We start from the raw sequence: 15,694 nt of genomic DNA, 5'->3' as shown, positions 1-15,694 counted from the left end.
GTTAATTAATTTATTTAAAAGTAGAAATAATAAATAATTTTTAACAAACTAAAAAAAGTAGCCGTAATCTATATGAATAAATTTATTTATTGTTTAGACATCAAAATAATTAACATAATTCCTTAATAAATATAAATACAAGCCACATATATATATACTTGCAAAATTTTTCTCAAAGCCATTTAATAAGCATACATATATTTATGTGCTAATTTCACAAAATAATTTATATTTATTAATTTATAGTCTCTCTACAACTTAAGTTAGACTTAATTATATGTTTCCCTTAATATGCATTAGGTTAAAAAAATCAAAAAAGTTTATGATTTAAACTGTTGGCATATTAAAAAATATATAAAGAAAAAAAAGTATACATATTGTTATGGAAATTAAATAATAGCTAAATAATTTCTAAATTTGTCAAACTGTTTTTTTAAACATAAAAAAAATATCTCAATTTTTAAAGATTTATAAAAGTGATTTTTTATTTTTATTTATATGTTTTTTATTGTTTGTTTATTATTTATTTCTTCATATTTCATTTAAAACAATACTAAATACATGCTAAAAAATAAGATTTTTTAAAAATTAGCTTACAATTATAAAAACAATCCTTTACTCAAAGATTATTTTATTTGTTATATTAATAAATGGTGCTTCAAAGGAGTTCTACAGAATCTCCTGGATACCAAAATACTACACATGGGTAAAGTTTATTCCAGCAGATGGATTCAAAACTCAAATTATAGGGATTTTAGAAATCATTATTTTTGTAGAAAATTATGAAATTTTTAAAAGGATCAAATCTACAAGTTATAATATCATTTTTGCTAAAACGAAGATTAGTTCTCTAAGGTTAGTTTTTATGGCCAAATGCCCATCCGTGTGTTGTAATTAAATAGCATCCATGATCATTTGTTTTTTTTTGGCCTTCATGATGAGTAAATGAGAATTCATTGTTTGTTAGTTTGAATTATTGCTTTTTGATATCATTTACATGACAAACTCCAAATCCAATCCAGTGAGGTAACTATCTAGCAATTTTAAAGCTCCATTATTTAATACTTGGCGTAGCTGTTTCTAGCTCTGGTAAAACTAGTTAGACACGATAATGTAATCTTTCATTATTCCCTTCGTAATTACCGTTAATAATTACTCTCCTTTGCAAAACTATGTTAGGATCACGCATTGTCTTGCTGAATTCGAAACGCTAAGTCAAGATATTGCTAGATTTAGAAGTATGAGACATAAAAGATGTTTATAATAAACTCTAAGGTTCGTCTACTGGAATGTTATTAAAAGAGTCTCCACTCCCTTGCAACCCTCCTTTTTTGTTTACATAATCTGGATCATAAATAGTATTTTTGTGATGTACGATATTTTCCTAAAGAGCAGAATGATTATTTAAGGCAGCCACTGCTGAGTTATTTAAGGTTGGGTGTACACTAAAGCTTTCATTGCAATTAATTGTGAAGTTTGCTACTAATTTTTCTTTATCTTAAAGTAAATCTTCACAGCTTTTTTAAAGATTAACTAGTAATTTTGTCAAGTTTTCATGTTTAATTCCAATATCTTATAAGGTGTTTTCTGCTATTGCTTCATTTAAAATGTCTACTCCGAAATTATTTGCATTACCACTATCAATGTGCGTATTATTCATAATGTTTCTTATTTCCGCTTACAGATGCTCCTTTGTCTTACAACTCATTAGATTATCAATTCCCTCAAGAACATCTTTTTATGAAAATCTAATAACTTATTTTATTTAATGCTCCTAAAGAGTTTCATAGAGAAAAATAATCTCTTATTCAATTTCATCTAATCTCTAGGATATCTTTTATCTTATTTCTTTTACACGCTACAAGGACTCTGCTCTTAAATTTGCCAGTTTGCTGCTTAATTTTTTCGGTGAGTCTTTTTTATCGTTCAAGCATGCTATTATATCGTGTATCAGAAGTTTTAGTGGGACTTATTCGTGAAACTAGTGATCAGTTTAGCTACAAATAGAACATAACAAAAATTAGTTATTATCAAGACAATTTCTATCAACACATACCATAGTTAGAGGCTAATCATGTTGAGCGTGTATTGAGTTGCCTTTTCCTTTAGTGCACATGATTGCAGGAAGCTAAAAAGCTACATACTTAGGTCCGTTATTTTCATATTCATTTTCTTAAATAAGATTATTCATGCTATTTCTTTAAACATTTAATTCTTAAAGAGGTGATCTTGATTAATTTTAAAAGCTTTAATTCATTTAAGGAGTAATCCTTGATGATTAACTTTAGTTTTAAGCTACTAAATAATTTGGATAATTCACTTGGACGGTTCCATTTGCCCCTGAATATTCCATTTAAAAACTATTATCACCTGTCCATTAATTTTATGAATGCTATTGGCTTGGAAGATCTTGAAGACTTATTGGCTAATTTCTAAAATAAGGGTACTAGCTATCTACAGTTAGCTATTGATTCATGGTTAAAAATAAAATCTAATACCTTTATGTGTTGTATTGAAAATTTTAAAGCTTACTTTGTTTAAAATTATAATTTCTCTAATAACTGACTAACTAACTAACTATAAATGTAGTAATTTAAAAAATCTACTGATTTAAAATTAATTATCAATCTATTTATAACTATCCATACAATAAATAATGTTGATTTAAGATATTTTAAATAAGATTTATTAATACTGAATTTTTTATAACCTTTTATTTATTAAAATTTATTTATTTATTTATTAAAACTTTTCATTTAAAAACTCTTGTGAATTATTTATTTATTTATTTACAAATTTTTCATCATCCAATTTTCTAAAGTTTTAATATTTATTTATTTATCTCATACAATATTTATTGTTTTTGATTAGCTGCATATATTATTTTTAATCTTTCATTATTAATTATAACATTTATTTCAAATTATATTTATTAATTTTTTTGTTAAATTAATTTTAAAATCAAAGAAAATATAATAATTTTAATTGATAAATTTATTACAATAAAATATTACTTTGATTATTTTTAATTATTTTGCTAAATTAACTAATACAATCTAGAATTAATTCAACAAAATTGTTGGTTATACATGAAAAAAGAAATAGATATAATATTTAATTATAAATAAATATTAAAATTCCTTTTGGTAAATTATTATTTTAATAATTCTTAGATAAATATTTAAAAATTGGATGATCAATTTTAGTTAAATGATAAATTGGAAAAAGCTAATTTATTAAAGTAAAAAGAATATAATTTGCAAGAATCTTTGAAATAGGCTATCATCTGACTGTTTTTTACATCTATATTTAATTACTTTATATAAAATTGCATTTCAGAATCAAACATTTTATCCATTTTAAGATTACAGATATTGTGCTGAAGTGAATCATAGTCTATTGGATTTTGTCCATTAATATCTTGATTAAATACTATATACCTTACTGATGAATTTGAATTAGCCATGAGGCTGTATTTGTTATATGGACAAGGAATTATGCAACTTGCAGCTACGTATGACATATACACAGTATATTTTTTAACTAATTCATATTTTTCTTCTCCTTCTATTATTTATTATTATATCTCCCATATATTGAGATAATAATCTTCGCTAGTAGAAACTATACTATTTTAATTAATAAATTTTACACATAGAACATTCATACTATGAGCTCTTATTTAATTTGCTTTTTACTATAAGTTATGATTATACACATAGATATCCCAGTATGACCCAATAACAAATAGGTCTTTTTAAACATCTATAGTGAACACAGGAGAAGAGAAAGAGGTCTTGGCTTAATGGATAACTTTAAAAGTTCTTTTGCAAATAGTTCTGACTTAATTTGTACCAAAGAGAAGTAGACAATTTGTGTTCAATTTTTCTATTTAATTAACATTACTAACTATTTTTAAAACATGTCCTCTCTTGTAATCTAATAAAATCAACTTTAAATCAATTAATATTATTGCCACCAAATCAGTGCCGCTTATGTGTTTCCCATAAAGAATTTATTTCTAGAAAATGTTAGGATTTTAAAGAAAAACTACAGATTTTGGCTATTTGATATCTTTAGGATAAAAAATTTCTACTTATTTATTATTAATATGAATGGTTTATCCACTATCTTTCACAAATAACTTAACGCAAATTTCGCATTAACTTATTTGCTACCTTTCTTTTTTATCAAATTATAACAAGTCTTTGAACTTGGTCCATATCTTATCCATTTTATTTACAAAACTCTTAAAAAAACTAGTGCAAGTCACTTTTGATTGATTAAGTTTCTAATTTAATTACTTTAAAAAATAATTTATTATAAAAAGTTGATTGAGTTCTAAAACATTCTTTTTTATAGTAAAATCTAATCTGTAAACTTCAAGAGTAAAATTTTTTTGTAACCATTAACTGTAAAAGAACCAAGTTAGAATTTATAATTTTGTATGTTTGTTTTATTCATAATTATTTTAATTATTAAAAAATTGATCTTATGATATTATTTTAGTTGGTATATTAAATGGAAAAATGAATACTTTTTAACTTATAAATATATAATTGATTAATTATTTATTATGGCTGGATTAAAATATTAATTTAATAAATTTATATTCAAAATATTAAAATTCTTAATTTATTAATCATTCTCTAAAATTAATAGACTTAAAATTCTTTTTAATATGTATCCTCAATCAATTAGAAGAATAGATAATAATTATTATTAAATATAGATAACTAAAATTTCAAAATGCAATAACATATATTTATTTATATAAATATTTCTATTAAACACAAAATTTTACATTTTTATCTCTTTTGTATACATTAATAATAAAGAGCATTAATTAATTATACATGTCCTTTTTATTCAAAGAAATTGTTTTTATAAAAAAATTATATTCAAGTTATTTAGATGATATTAATTATTTTTTTAAAATATTTTTAATATTTGTTACAAAATCAATTAATTAAAATAATAAATCCTAGTTATAATTAAAAATATTAACAATCAAATGGAGTTTAATTTTTATTGAAAAATATTTATAAAAATTTTTTATTCAGCACAAAAATTTATTATTTTTATTTATTTTTGTTAATTAATTTATACAAAAATAAAAAGAGCATTCATTAATTTATTAATATTACATGTACTTTTTATGTGAATAAATTGTTTTTATAAAAAATTTAAATTCAAAGTATTTTAGATGATATTAATTATTATTGTTAAATAAATAGACTAAAAATCAAATAATTATTTTTAATATTTATTACTAAATCAATTAATTAAAAGAATAAATCCTAGATAAAATTAAAAATATTAATAATCGAAAGGAGTTCAATTTTTATTGTAAAATATTTTTTTTGAGCACAAAAATTTACTATTTTTATCTATTTTTGTATTACATTAACAAATATAAATATAGCATTAGTTAATTAAATTTACATGTACTCTTTATGTAGAGCTTTATTTTTTATAAAAAATTTATTTAAAAATGTATCTTTCCTTCATACTCTTGGGAAGATCAAGAAGTTGTACTAACTCTTCCTAAAAACTCTTCATCTATTTCACTCTGGAAATGTTGATTGCGGTGAGTTACAATTTTTATTATTTAATAAATAGAAACAACGAACCCATATACAACAAAGGTTAAAGTTATAAAAAATGATGAACAGTTAGAGTAATCTGTTAGTTCTTCTTAGTATTTTTGTAAATAGTAAGCAGTCACACTGCTCCAAACTAAAATAGGAATAACAAAAGAGTAACCTATCCATGTCAAAGCTTTGTTTCTTAAGGACTTTCCTAAATAACTGACTATCCTTCTCAGTAGATGTATTATATAAATGCAAATTAGAAAAACATTAAAATTGCTACCGCAGTTATAATTATCCCAATGCGATACTAAATGGACCATAAGCTAATACAAAATAACAAACCACAGAAAATCTCTCGTTTTTAAAGGACTCTTGCTTTTAATTTCAGTCTCAATCATTAGCTATTTAACTAGAATTATTAGATGATAATTTAATAATATTATATTATATTTATCTTTTATTAGTACTAAAAATAAAGATAGTGCTTTTTTCTTATTTTTACAATTAAAATTTGTAAAGTCTTTTTTTGATTTGTTTTCTCCTTTAGCTTTTTTGGATTTTATTAGTTTACATTTTTCAGTTAATAAACAAGTAGTTTATAATCTTTTTTGCTTATCAGGAAATTACCATTCCTAAACAGTGAATAGAGAAGACTTAATTTATTTTTAACAAATTATAAAAATGAGGATTGATTCACCCATTTTATTTTATTTTCTCGTTTAAATTTAAAAATTAAGGAAGTAACAAAAAAAGGTCTCTTGGATCAGGCAAATTATCAAAATTAATTCCAGTTATTATATTCTAATTAAAAGATATGTGGTGCGGAATAATTTTTTATGGTAGGCTAATAACATGATATTCAATAATCAATTAATCTGTAAAGAAGTATAAAATTTTTATAAATTAAATTCAAAAGATAAAAATACTTGAAAAGAAAGTAAAGTAAAAGGTTATTTGTGAAAGATTTATTTATGAGTTTGAATAAGGAACATTAGGAAATTTGTTTTAAGCTATTAATTATAGGTAACTCAACAGTTGGAAAGACATGTCTATTGCTGAGATATTGCAATAATAAATTTTCATATAGCCACATACTCACAGTAGGTATTGTATTTATTGATTATTTTAAATTAAAAAAATAATGATCTAATTCAAAAATATATCAACATGTAAGTAAATACTTTGTTAATAAATAGGGGTAGATTTTTAAATAAAAAGACTTGAAATGAATGGAAAGAAGCTTAAACTGTCTATTTGGGATACAGCTGGTTAGGAAAAATGGAGAACTATTACTACAAATTATTACAAAGGATCTGATGGTATTGTTGTAGCATATTCAGTAGAAGATTAAGAATCTTTTGACAAAGTAGGAAGCTGGATTGAAAGTATAAAAGAAAATTGCGATAATGTTAATATATCTATTTTATTAGTTGGAAATAAATCAGATTCAAAACAAAGAGTAGTTACATATGAATAGGGTAAAAAGCTTGCTGAGTAATATAATATTCCTTTTTAGGAAACTAGTGCTCTTGATAATATTAATGTGACCGAATCTTTTAATTAACTTGCTAAAATGTGCTTAGATTAGCATGAAATAATAAGCTCTAAAAAAAAGAACCAGAAATCTTCATCAAACGATATTGATGAGCAAATAACTGGCCCTTCTTAATCTAAAAAGTTAACTTCAAAGAAAAAAGATGAAAACGGAGAAAGTAAAAAAAATTGTTGTTGAAAAGTCTAGCTTTTTAAACTGAAACTTTCACACCTATTCAACTATTTACCCATCAATCTATCTTCTATATTTTAACAAAGCATATAAACAAATAAATAAATCTAAAAATCAATTTAATATAAAAAATTGTTAATTACCACAAATTTATATAAATAATTAATTTCATTTATTATTTTATTAATATTCTAATATTATATGATCATTAAAAAACTATAAAATTAACTATTAATCTATCAGATAGTTAGAATAAATTCATTTATTAATGTTTATATTCATTTTAAAATACTTCATTATCAATAAATCCAATAAAAAAAATATTAAGTTACATCAAAATTTTATATCATATTTTATTTTATACAGTTTTATAAAATTCAATAATGTCCAAAAAAGACCAAATTTTATTGTTCAAAAAACTGAATTTTCTCATTTATTTTAAATTTTCTTTAAATTTTAAAAATAAAATATTATTCAAAAAAATATTTATTTCCCATTAGAGAAATAATTATCAGAGAATAGTATAACTAAATGAGCCATAAGCTAATACAAAATAAGTCACATTCATTAGCAATTTAACTATAATTATAAGATAATAGTTTAATAATATTAATTGATATTTATCTTTTATTAATATTAAAAATAAGGATAGTAATTTTTACTTATTTTTACAATTAATATTTGTAAGTCTTTTTTGTTTTATTTTCTCCATATGTTTTTTTTGGATTTTATTAGTCTAAATTATTCAGTTAATAACAAATAGTTTGTAATCTTTTTGCTTATCATGAAATTAGCATTAATAAATAGTGAATAGAGAAGACTTAATTTATTTTTAACAAATAATAAAAAATAAGGATTCATTCATCCATTTTATTTTAAGATTTATTTTTATTTTCTCATATAAATTTAAAAATTAAGAAATTAATAAAAAAAGGTCTGTTGATCTTTTTGCTTATCATGAAATTAACATTAATAAATAGTGAATAGAGAAGACTTAATTTATTTTTAACAAATTGTAAAAAATAAGGATTCATTCATCCATTTTATTTTAAGATTTATTTTACTGGAATTAATTTTGTAATTTATATTATCGAATAGACCTTTTTTTATTAATTTCTTAATGTTTAAATTATATGAGAAAATATTCTAATTTCAAGATATGTGGTGCTGAATAAATTTTTATGGTATGATACTAACATGATATTCAATAATCAATTAACCTGTAAAGAAGTATTAAATTTTTATAAATTAAAACTCAAAAGATAAAAATACTTGAAAAAAAAGTAGAGTAAAAGGTTATTTGTGAAAAGTTTATTAATGAGTTTGAATAAGGAACATTAGGAAATTTGTTTTAAGCTATTAATTATAGGCAACTAAGCAGTTGGAAAGACATGTCTATTGCTGAGATATTGGAAAAGTAAATTTCCAAATAGTAACATAACCACATAGGGTATTGTATTTATTGATTATTTTAAAATTAAAAAAATAATGATCTAATTGAAAAAAATATAAACATGTAAGTAAATTTTGTTAATAAAAAGGTATAGATTATTATATAAAAAAACTTGAAATTAATAAAAAAAAGCTTAAATTGTATATTTGGGATACAGCTGGTTCGGAAAGATTTAGAACCATTACTTCAAATTATTTCAAAGCAGCTCATGGTATTTTAGTAGCCTATTCAGTAGAAGACTAAGAATCGTTTGAGAAAGTAGGAAGCTGGATTTAATGCATAAAAGAAAAATGCGATAATGCTAATATATCTATATTATTAGTTGGAAATAAATCTGATTCAAAACAAAGAGTAGTTTCATTAGAATAGGGTGAAAAGCTTGCTGAGTAATATAATATTCCTTTTTAGGAAACTAGTGCTCTTGATAATATTAATGTGAGCGAATCTTTTGATTAACTTGCTATAATGTGCTTAGATTAGTATGAGATAAAAAGTTCTACTATTTCTCCTTAGTCTAATATTCCAAAGAAAAAATAAGAAAATGGAGAAACTAAAAAAAATTGTTGTTGAAAAGTTTAGCTTTTTAAACTAAAATTTTCACACCTATCCAACTACTCATCCATCAATCTATCTTCTATATTTAACAAAGCAGATAAATAAGTCTAAAAAACAATTTTATATAAAATATTGCTAATTACAACAAATTTAAAAAAATAATTTTCATTTATTATTTTATTAATATTATAATGTTATATTATCATTAAAAAACAGTGTAATTAACTATTAATCAATTTTATTGTAATTTGAATTCATTTATTAATGTTTATATTCATTTTAAAATACTTGATTATCAATAAACCCAATAAATAAATTAAGAAGTTACATCAAATTTTAAATCATATACTGTTTATACAGTTTTATAAAATTTAATTAGGTCAAAAAAAAAACAAACCAAAATTTGAAGTTCAAAAAACCTAATCTTTGATTAAAACCTTTTTATTTTTTTGTTTGTTCAGGTTCGAAACCTATTTATATACCTTTTTTTATGATTATAAATTTTCTTTAAATTTTTAAAATAAAATATTATTCAAAAAAATATTTATTTCCTACTAGAGAAATAATTATCAGAGAATAGTATAACTAAATGAGCAATAAGCTAATACAAAATAACAAACCACAGAAAATCTCTTGTTTTTAATTTCAGTCTCAATCATTAGCCATTTAACTATAATTATAAGATAATAATTTAGTAATATTAATTGATATTTATCTTTTATTAATATTAAAAATAAGGATAGTACTTTTTACTTATTTTTATAATTAATATTTGTAAGTCTTTTTTGTTTTATTTTCTCCTATAGTTTTTTTGGATTTTATTAGTCTAAATTATTCAGTTAATAACAAATAGTTTGTAATCTTTTTGCTTATCATGAAATTAGTATTAATAAATAGTGAATAGAGAAGACTTAATTTATTTTTAACAAATTTTAAAAAATAAGTATACATTCATCCATTTTATTTTAAGATTTATTTTACTGGAATTAATTTTGTAATTTGCATTATCAAACAGACCTTTTTTTATTAATTTCTTAATGTTTAAATTATATGAGAAAATATTCTAATTTCAAGATATGTGGTGCGGAATAAATTTTTATGGTATGATACTAACATGATATTCAATAATCAATTAACCTGTAAAGAAGTATTAAATTTTTATAAATTAAAATTCAAAAAATAAATATACTTGAAAAGAAAGTAAAGTAAAAGGTTATTTGTGAAAAATTGATTTATGAGTTAGAATAAGGATGATTAGCAAATTTATTTTAAAATATTAATGATAGGCAACTCAGCAGTTGGAAATACATGTCTATTGGTGAGATATTGCAATAGTGAATTTCCAAATAGTAGCATAATCACATTGGGTATTGTATTTATTGATTATTTTAAAATTAAAAAAATAATGATCTAATTCAAAAAAATATAAACATGTAAAAGTAAATTTCTTTGTTAATAAAAAGGTATAGATTTAAAAATAAAAAAACTTGAAATTAATAAAAAAAAGCTTAATTTGCATATTTTGGATACAGCTAGTTAGGATAAATTTAGAACCATTACTCCAAATTATTTCAAAGCAGCTCATGGTATTTTAGTAGCCTATTCAGTAGAAGACTAAGAATCGTTTGAGAAAGTAGGAAGCTGGATTTAATGCATAAAAGAAAATTTCGATAATGCTAATATATCTATATTATTAGTTGGAAATAAATCTGATTCAAAACAAAGAGTAGTTTCATTAGAATAGGGTGAAAAGCTTGCTGAGTAATATAATATTCCTTTTTAGGAAACTAGTGCTCTTAATAATATTAATGTGAGCGAATCTTTTTATTAACTTGCTAAAATGTGCTTAGATTAGTATGAGATAAAAAGTTCTACTAGGTCTCCTTAATCTATTGTACCAAAGAAAAAATAAGAAAATGGAGAAACTAAAAAAAATTGTTGTTGAAAAGTTTAGCTTTTTTAAACTAAAATTTTCACGCCTATCCAACTATTCATCCATCAATCTATCTTCTATATTTAACAAAGCAGATAAATAAGTCTAAAAAACAATTTAATATAAAATATTGCTAATTACTACAAATTTAAATGAATAATTAATTTCATTTATTCTAAATAATATTATATTATCATTAAAAAACAGTGTAATTAACTATTAATCAATTTTATTGTTATTTAAATTCATTTTTTAATGTTTATATTCATTTTAAAATACTTCATTATCAATAAACCCAATAAACAAATTATGAAGTTACATCAAATTTTATATCATATACAGTTTATACAGTTTTATTAAATTCAATTAGGTTCAAAAAAAAAAAACCAAAATTTGATTAAAATTTAGTATTGTTAAGTTATCTTTCTGAATTTTATAAGGACATATAATCATAGTTATGCGTTATTTATTAATTAAATGCACAATATTTTAGGAAGTATATAATAATTAAATGAAAAAATATTATATGTAATCTGATTCAATAAAATATATACAAAATAATATTTAGTACAAGAATATACTATCTTTATTTAAGTGATTAAAAGAGTTTAGATAAATAATACAATTTTTCCATTTAATTGTTAATATTCATTGATATAAATTAAGTATGTCTGGAGTTATTTATTGTAGCTTAAGAATTCAACATTAAATAATTTATTTGTTTGTGATTTCAATTTTATGTTTCATTTCTTTCTTTATTAGTATTGCTTTGTTGCCAAATTTATAGATATTTGATTGAATTTTGTAATTCATTTTGTAGTTATAAGTTATTGTTTTCAAATTCAAGCTGCTGTTTTAACCTTTTTGGCTTTCTTTATGACAGGGGCTTTAGAGATTGCTGTGACTTCTTCATTCAAATCAAACTCTTTAAAAATATTATTTAAATATAAGATCGTAATATCAAAAAAAAAATTTACCTTTGATCAAGTTGTTGTTTGTATTGATAATTACAGATTTTTTATGAGAGCAGCCATTTGTTTTTTCTTTTAAAAGATTTTATTTAAATTTGCTTGTTAAGTTATTAAAGTATTTAATTTTTTAAGGATCTGAAAGAAAATGATATTCAGGTAAGCTGTTATAGACATTTTATAATCCATTAATTCTGAGAGGATTATTAGTAACTTCCTAAATGTCATATCCCTCAAAATCATCTTCACAGTAAAAATCATCATCCATATCATCGACCTCAATGTCTTCAGCAGTACCTTTAATTAACATCTGCAATTCTTCTTCATCTAATTCATCTTCATCATCTTCCAAATCACCGTTTTTGCCTAATATAGCTTTTAATTATTCCTCAGTAAGTTCCATTTCTTCTTCATCGCAATCTTCTTCTTCATCCTCTTCTTCGTCATCTTCTTCATCTTCTTCTCCTTAGAAATCTTCATCGTCTTCGTCTTCATCATCTTCCTCTCCTTCTTCATCTTAAAAATCTTCTTCTTCATCGTCTTCTTCATCATCCCAATCTTCTTCATTTTATTCAGGTTCCTATACTTGTTTCTTAGCATTTTTAGAAAGCTTTTCACCATTTTTTTCCTATTTTAATAGCTTTTGTTCCATTTAATTGAGTTTTTTTTCTTCTTATAAAAGTTTCTTTTCTTCCTCATCTATCATTTGCTATAATTTTTCTTACTTTTTAAGCTCTTTCTTTTGCTATTTAGTTAACTTTTCTTCATTTTTAGTATTTGCTGAACTTTTGTTTTCTTTTTATTCTTCATTTTTTTTATTTGACTCAGTCACCTTTTACTATTTATTATCAACTGATTTTGCAGATGTATCATTGAGTTTTTACTTTTTTTATTTGTTTTACTCTTCATTTTCTAAATCAGCCTTCTTGTTAACTTTTTCTTCTTTTTTATTTGATTGTTTTTCATCTTTATTTTTCTTTTATGAAGGTTCTTTGGCTTTCTTTTTAAGTTCTTTTTCTGCATTAACCTTTTATCTATTTTCTTCCTTTTCTTTAATGTACTTGTTATATCTTTCATCTTCTTCATCTAATTAAACATTAGCATCTATAAGCTCGACTATTTCATAAATTTCCTTTCTTGAGACATCATCAGTTTTCCTAATTATATATAAGAAGCATTTAATATTTATATTTAAGTTAGTCTAATTATCTATTACTTCTTTTTTGCTATGTCAAATAACTTTTCACGATAAGCTTTCAAGTTAAAATTTTAATATAGCTAAGATGAATTCTTCAATTCTATTATTTTTTCGAAAATGCATTCCTTTATTTTTTATCTAAGTCCCTTGCAAGAATTAGGATTGAGCTATTTCAAGAAGATATCAAGAAACAAACAAACTTAATCATGTTTTGCACTAGTAAAATGACTCAAAACTTCTGGGAATATTTGCATAATATGTAGAGCTAATCCACTTACTGATTAAAAATTAATTAGAATTTTAAATATTGACAAATTAATCAAAAATTTATCTATTTATTTTTATATCTATCTATCAATGTAACTAATAAACAATCAATTAATTTAACTCACAAGCACTTTGTGAATAAACTGTTTGATACTTTAAATAAATTTAATTCCTAAATAGTAAGCCTTCTACTAATTTGCTTTTTAATTTGGCTTTTTATGAGAAATAGTTTATTTTAATACATTTTTAAGCTATTTAGGAGAATAATCTAAGGAGTAAATTTACTTTAAAAAGATAGACAGATTTATTAATAGATAAATTTTTAAGTCAAAATGATCAAAATATGAAAATTCTTACCTGTTTGAGTTTGTTCAACGTAGAATTCATCATGAACAGATTTGCTGAATTATCTGACATACTAATTATTATTTTTTAAATAAGGATTAAAATCTATGTGCTTTTTATTTGAGAATTAAATTGAGTAGAATTAGTAATTAATCAATAATTACATCAGTATTATAGCCTTTCTTCCTTAAATATCTGATAAAGGCAGTTATAACTTTTCTCATTAAGGAGGAGAACTTATTTACTCTCCAGTAATCAATTTTAGCCCATTCCTTATTCATTATATTGAAACAAGCTTAAAACCACATGTTAATGGCTTCAAATTTTTGTTTATTGACACTAAAAATAAGATTAGCCAATTCATCAGCTAGAGCTTATTAAACAGGAACTTTATCACTTGCCCACATAGCTATTTTATTATAAAGTAAAGAATTTTTACTTAAATTTCTAATGTAAACTATTTTTAAGATATAAACATACCAAAGAAGATTCCTTTCCAGATTTAACGATATCCATCTTTATCAAGCTTTTATGAATCTAAATATGATTTAACTTCTTCAATCACTTCTTTTGTGTTAGCAGGAACTATTTTGTTTAAAAAAAAAGAGTTTAGTGTTTTCCAAATTCATTTATTTATCTATTTTCGTACCAATAGCTGATAGCTTTTTAGCAATAATTGCAGGAGTGATTGCATTAGTGTTAGAAGCGCTATTGTTATTGGAATTGTTTTCTGTGGATATACTCATCTATAATGTTGTTTATTTATAAGTTCCTAAAGATTTATTAATTTTGTTATTTGCAAAACTATTTCTTTTTTGACTATTAATTTATTTTCTTTTCTTCAAAAAATTATAATTTCTTAATTTTGCTTGTTTATTTATTTATTTTGTTAATTGCTTTGTTTGTCTTTGCTTTGTTTTGCTTTTTCAAATCATCATTAGTTATTTCTATCTATCTATGAATATTCTTCTCTTATACTGTTTTTAGGTAGGCTTTTCCCAAATAATAAAATAAAATTTCATTATTCAATTAAATCTTTTTGGCTTTTAAATTTTTTAACTCTCTTTCTGCCTATATCAAAATACTATTAAATTATAGAACTATTTGAGCAAATAATTAAATCTAATTTTTTGTATTGCTAGCAACTAAACTAAACTGATATTTGCATATCATGATTTATAAAAAGTACTGAACATTATTTTTTTACAAAAGATGATTTGAAATTGAAAAATTCTTCAATTAACGATTTTATGATAAAAAAATAATTTACTTTTACTTTCAAAATAGTTAAGTAGGGTTTTTTAAAATATTCATTCATATTAATATACAGTTTTTAAAGCATTTGATTAAAAAATAACAGAAATATCTTTTAATAATATTAAATATCAATTAAATTAAGTCAAAAAAACTTTGAAATAAATTAAATAAAACTGGATTTAGATTATAAAATATTTAATTACACAAAAAAGGTAAAAAAGATTTAAAATTATTTTTAAAAATAAAACAAACTTTAGTAAATTTTTTACTTTGAAAAAGCACTAAATTATAATAAATCAAAGAATTTTATTTATTATTTTACAATTTTTTTAAAAATAAAGTAAATATCTCAAATAAATAAAACTTTTTAGTAATAAATTTCAATTAAATCTATAAAT

The 15,694-nt window shown here is 22.0% G+C and overlaps 6 protein-coding genes across 6 annotated transcripts; 3 read left to right on the top strand and 3 right to left on the bottom strand. All coding sequences in view use genetic code 6, as the record gives it.

Annotated features, from left to right (window-relative positions):
* Positions 1-658: 658 nt before the first annotated feature.
* TTHERM_00083620 (SPRY domain protein) lies at positions 659-2,476 on the bottom strand (the record flags this gene model as incomplete). Its single annotated transcript, XM_001012608.1, has 1 exon — positions 659-2,476. The coding sequence occupies one exon, from the start codon at positions 2,474-2,476 to the stop codon at positions 659-661; it is 1,818 nt and encodes a 605-aa protein (XP_001012608.1).
* Positions 2,477-3,196: 720 nt separating this feature from the next.
* Positions 3,197-4,234, bottom strand: TTHERM_00083630 (hypothetical protein; the record flags this gene model as incomplete). The annotated part of the gene is made up of 3 exons (XM_001012609.2): positions 3,197-3,228; positions 3,370-3,629; positions 3,717-4,234. 3 exons carry the CDS (start codon positions 4,232-4,234, stop codon positions 3,197-3,199), a joined length of 810 nt encoding a protein of 269 aa, XP_001012609.2.
* Positions 4,235-6,430: 2,196 nt separating this feature from the next.
* TTHERM_00083650 (small guanosine triphosphatase family Ras-related in brain (Rab) family protein) lies at positions 6,431-7,326 on the top strand (the record flags this gene model as incomplete). Its single annotated transcript, XM_001012611.2, has 2 exons — positions 6,431-6,698; positions 6,791-7,326. The coding sequence occupies 2 exons, from the start codon at positions 6,431-6,433 to the stop codon at positions 7,324-7,326; spliced, it is 804 nt and encodes a 267-aa protein (XP_001012611.2).
* A 1,127-nt stretch (positions 7,327-8,453) lies between these two features.
* TTHERM_00083660 (Ras family small GTPase) lies at positions 8,454-9,343 on the top strand (the record flags this gene model as incomplete). The annotated part of the gene is made up of 3 exons (XM_001012612.1): positions 8,454-8,504; positions 8,583-8,775; positions 8,862-9,343. The coding sequence occupies 3 exons, from the start codon at positions 8,454-8,456 to the stop codon at positions 9,341-9,343; spliced, it is 726 nt and encodes a 241-aa protein (XP_001012612.1).
* A 1,149-nt stretch (positions 9,344-10,492) lies between these two features.
* On the top strand, positions 10,493-11,273 carry TTHERM_00083670 (Ras family small GTPase; the record flags this gene model as incomplete). The annotated part of the gene is made up of 2 exons (XM_001012613.3): positions 10,493-10,695; positions 10,792-11,273. The coding sequence occupies exons 1-2, from the start codon at positions 10,563-10,565 to the stop codon at positions 11,271-11,273; spliced, it is 615 nt and encodes a 204-aa protein (XP_001012613.2). The 5' UTR covers positions 10,493-10,562.
* An 830-nt stretch (positions 11,274-12,103) lies between these two features.
* On the bottom strand, positions 12,104-14,785 carry TTHERM_00083680 (nucleolar protein,Nop52 protein; the record flags this gene model as incomplete). The annotated part of the gene is made up of 7 exons (XM_001012614.3): positions 12,104-12,186; positions 12,239-13,386; positions 13,446-13,704; positions 14,052-14,112; positions 14,204-14,448; positions 14,520-14,624; positions 14,689-14,785. The coding sequence occupies 7 exons, from the start codon at positions 14,783-14,785 to the stop codon at positions 12,104-12,106; spliced, it is 1,998 nt and encodes a 665-aa protein (XP_001012614.1).
* Positions 14,786-15,694: the final 909 nt, after the last annotated feature.

This window comes from Tetrahymena thermophila (genome assembly GCF_000189635.1).
Source record: "Tetrahymena thermophila SB210 genomic scaffold scf_8254697, whole genome shotgun sequence".
In the NCBI taxonomy this organism is placed as follows: domain Eukaryota; phylum Ciliophora; class Oligohymenophorea; order Hymenostomatida; family Tetrahymenidae; genus Tetrahymena; species Tetrahymena thermophila.
This window is presented reverse-complemented; position numbering and strand designations above follow the sequence as displayed.